The sequence below is a fragment of the Nicotiana tabacum genome, chromosome 4 (genome assembly GCF_000715075.1).
Source record: "Nicotiana tabacum cultivar K326 chromosome 4, ASM71507v2, whole genome shotgun sequence".
NCBI classification, from domain to species: domain Eukaryota; kingdom Viridiplantae; phylum Streptophyta; class Magnoliopsida; order Solanales; family Solanaceae; genus Nicotiana; species Nicotiana tabacum.
Genome location: NC_134083.1, coordinates 78,544,396 through 78,548,361, shown reverse-complemented (window position 1 = coordinate 78,548,361; position 3,966 = coordinate 78,544,396). Strand labels below are relative to the sequence as shown.

At 33.1% G+C, this 3,966-nt stretch overlaps 1 protein-coding gene across 1 annotated transcript; it reads right to left on the bottom strand.

Annotated features, from left to right (window-relative positions):
* Positions 1-952: 952 nt before the first annotated feature.
* Positions 953-2,165, bottom strand: LOC107790518 (ethylene-responsive transcription factor 5). Its single transcript, NM_001325499.1, has one exon. It carries the CDS (start codon positions 2,119-2,121, stop codon positions 1,246-1,248), a length of 876 nt encoding a protein of 291 aa, NP_001312428.1. The 5' UTR covers positions 2,122-2,165; the 3' UTR covers positions 953-1,245.
* Positions 2,166-3,966: the final 1,801 nt, after the last annotated feature.

Sequence of the window (3,966 nt, the reverse complement as noted above, 5' to 3'; positions counted from 1 at the left end):
ACCTGGCGCCAACCAGGACAATGAAATTTTTCACATTCTGCCTTTGGTGTTTTGGTTGGTGCCTGGTACCAACCTGAGCACCAAACTCATACCCCTCCAAATTCTTCTGTTTTTACTTCACTTTGCATGCAAGCTTGTCAAATCACTTCAAATTGACTCATACACATATAAACACAATTATTGTGCTCGAGTCACAAATATTTACACCAAAGTTAACAAGATTGAGGTATAATGCAAGACAAATTACATGCGAAAACATAGATTTTTAGCCTAACATCAATCCGCATCCCACCGGATATCACGGTACGAATCTCACCCGACGTCGGCAGCAAATCAGTAATCGACTAAAAAGAGGATTTTTACCTTTTTTAAAATTGTATTAGGGGTAAAACTCTCATATAAACACATTGTAACACGCATATCAAGACAATTAAAATTTGTTTCTTTGCTTCTTAGTTATTGAAAAGTTCTTATTTTAACCATAGCTCTTCATATATATTTGGTTTCAAATCGAGGGTCTGGTTGAAGGTGAAACTACTGTTAAGCCTAAATCCGAGCCTGGATTCAATGTCACAACTGGTTTGGTTATTTATCTTATCTTTATTTTGCCTATCTAACATTCTTGATTACTTGTATTGAATTGATCCAATATCCTTAAAACCGCGTATAAATTTGTTGTTATCTATTTTAAGGGTAATCAGTTTTAGAGTAGCTATTTATTATTACAAGATAATGCAAAATGCAGATTGTAGCTTCAACCTTGATTCGTAACCTTTTGTAGCATTCCAAGGCATTGATATCTTCTTTGTAAAGGATTTTATGTTATGAATGCTAGGCCGGATCGTATCATCTTTTAAAAGGGTAATTAAGCTGCGAAAATCAAAGATTCATCTGTTTTGTAAGGATTACTACCAAGTAGTAATTGAAGTCGTGGTTCATAGAGATCTGTTTTCATGAGTAGAAATTTGTAAGTCTTCCTACCTGGCTTTAAATTGAATTACTTCACAAAATGAATCGAACAAATTGTTAAACTCACAGCGTATTTACATGAAATAACGCTAAATCAATAAAATCGGAAAAGATTAAAGACCCAAAGACACATCCCTGGCCTATTCTACTGTTCTACATCTTCTATTGAATCTTAATCTTAATTCTTGATTTCACCTCAGACTTTCTTCACAGTCAGGTGCATATTTATATCCAAATACTAACATCCCAAATTATAGACTCCTTATCCACTATTGATTATATCATGACAAGCTGAGAATACGCCATATGTGGAGATAATGGTGATAATGGCGGCACCTCAAAAATACCCTTTCCATCTTCACCCTCCCAAATCGCCGACCAACTTGATGGCGTTAATGGAGCTGCCGCCGCCGGGACTCTTTCTTCTCTTTTTACTTCCTTCTTGATCACTATTTCCTCATTCTCCGTCTCTCTCATCCTTTTCCGGCCTGAGTTGGCCGGCTGTAGAATCTCATTATCTTGTTGCTTAAAGTTTGCAACTTCGAGAGGGAAATTCACTATTGCTTTACTTCCTCTAAGTTTAAACGCCGCCCTGTCATATGCCTTAGCCGCCTCTATAGCAGTGTCAAAGGTTCCTAGCCACACCCGAGTCCCCTTTCGGTTCGGGTCACGAATTTCTGCTGCGAACTTGCCCCATGGCCGTTGCCTAACACCCCTGTAATGCTTCTTCTCGGTTGGAACTACTTCCACTTTCTGAACAACCTCCTGCTGCTTCATTGGTATCGCAATGTTAAGAGAAGGCTTGCGTTCTTTGAAGCTCGTTTGCTTCGGAGAATTTGAACTAATACGAGCAGCGGACACATTTGGTTTTGTCTCAAACTCGAAGCTATCAAACTCTGTTTTTGAATTGTTAAAGAAGCTTGAGATATCAAGATTGGAACTTTGGGCTGTGTCGGCATACTTGAGAGTTGGTTCAAAGGAAAAAGTCTCGTTATTGAGCTCAGAAGCAATGGAGTTTAAAGATTCAGAAGAGGAGGAGCTTTGAGAATAAAGGATTGGTTGGGGACAATAATGTTCCATGAAAACATTATCATCAAGAAGATGTTGCCTAATTAAATCAAGTGTAGTGCAATTCTCTTGTGGTGATGCCATTAATTTTGATATTTTAGTGAAACAAGATAATTTGTTAAGACGGCGGAAGGGAATTTCAAATTCTTGAAAGAATTCAAAGTTGGAGGGGATATTGAGTTGAGTGGAAAAAAAGTGTGCACGGAGGATTGTTATAAAGAGCGGAAATTTGAGGAGGATTAGGAGGAGGTTTCATAGGAGGCTTCTAAGTTGGAGAAAGGAACCAACGCGTGGCCTAATCCATAAACCTTACTGTTTCACAAAATAAGAGTTTTTTTTTTTTTAGTGTCTTTCAAAATAAATGATATATTTTTAAATTTAAAAATAATTATTTTAAATTTTTTATTTTATTAAAAAATAAAATACCCTCCCCAGATCCCATTAGTGTGATTTTACTGGGTTGTTGTTGTTGTTGTTGTTGTTGTTGTTTTATTTTATTAAATTTTTTATTTTATTTATTTTATCCTTAATGAGAATCTTTTATAATCATACAAATGTCATGACCCTACAAAACTTTTACCTTTTAAACGTTTAAGATCACAAATTTCAAAATTACTTTTTTTTTCCTTAAATTTCGTGTAGAGTAAAACTAACTTATTTGAAACGCAATATTATTTATGATTATGTTATATAGTTAAGGAAAATGTTGTGTGGCAACAAAGTGATGATGTTTGCTTTTATGTCTTTTTTGTTGGGAGTATTAAATTGGGAATTATGGATGAGTCCTCTTCCACCAAGAGTCCTATTTCCAGGCTACTTCTTTTCTTTCTTCTCCCTCTTTTTTCACTTTCTATTTTTAGTTCTGTTTGATAGTCAGCTGTTTTTATGGATGTAACAAGGGAAAACTTATATACACCAAAATAGTTATACAAATCTAATAAATGTATGGCATAACTTTGATAATAGTGGCTTTATATATATATATTCACCTCAATTTTGTAATTAATTATCCTTAGAATTTAATTTATTTAATTTGGTGCGAACATTAAGTGCATCATGTAAAATAAAATTGTATTTTGTTCGTTCCAACAAAAAACAATCTGCTCAGAGAAAAGAAGCAAAGAAAACATTACGCTGTACCTCTAATAAATGAAAAAAAGAAAAAAATAAATGAATATTTAACGGCCTTTTTCCTGGATAAACTCCTTGTTGAGCTTGTTAGGACTGAATTTTATTCAATGAATAAGAATGTGCATCCGTTTAAGGGCCCGTTTGGCAATAAGAAATTTTTCATTTTTTTCAAAATATTTCTACTTTTTTTTTTTTTTGGAATCAGTATTTGTCCATGAAAATTTTAAATTTCACTTTAAATTGAATTTCAAAATTTTTCGAAAATTTAAAAAACTCCAAAAATGCTATTTTTCAAAATTTTCACTTCAAAATCACTCACAAAAATTTAAAAACAAATCCAAATTATATTAATGTCAAGACACAACTCTAATTTTTAAATATCACTTTCACTTAAAAATAATTTCACTTTTTTTCAAAATTTTACAATTCTTATGTCCAACCACCCACTAAAGCTCTGTCAAGTTTCAGAATCTGGCTGAACAATTATTTCATCTGCTCGTGTCACTTTTTTCTTTTTTTAGTCAAGAAAAATGACACTTTTTATGTTTAAAAAATAATTTTATTTTAAACATCTTATTTTTACTCTTAATAATATGATTTTATTGCCACAAAAATATTGCTATGATTTATTAAAGATCATACATTCCAAAAGTGTGTTCTTTTTTTAAAAAGAATTTATGCCTAATCAAATACTTTCACATACATTGAAACAAGAAAATAGACCAACAAGGTTTGTGGTGGGGTGGTAAGTATTCATTCATCCTTAACCAGAGATCTCGGGGTTCGAATCATGGATAT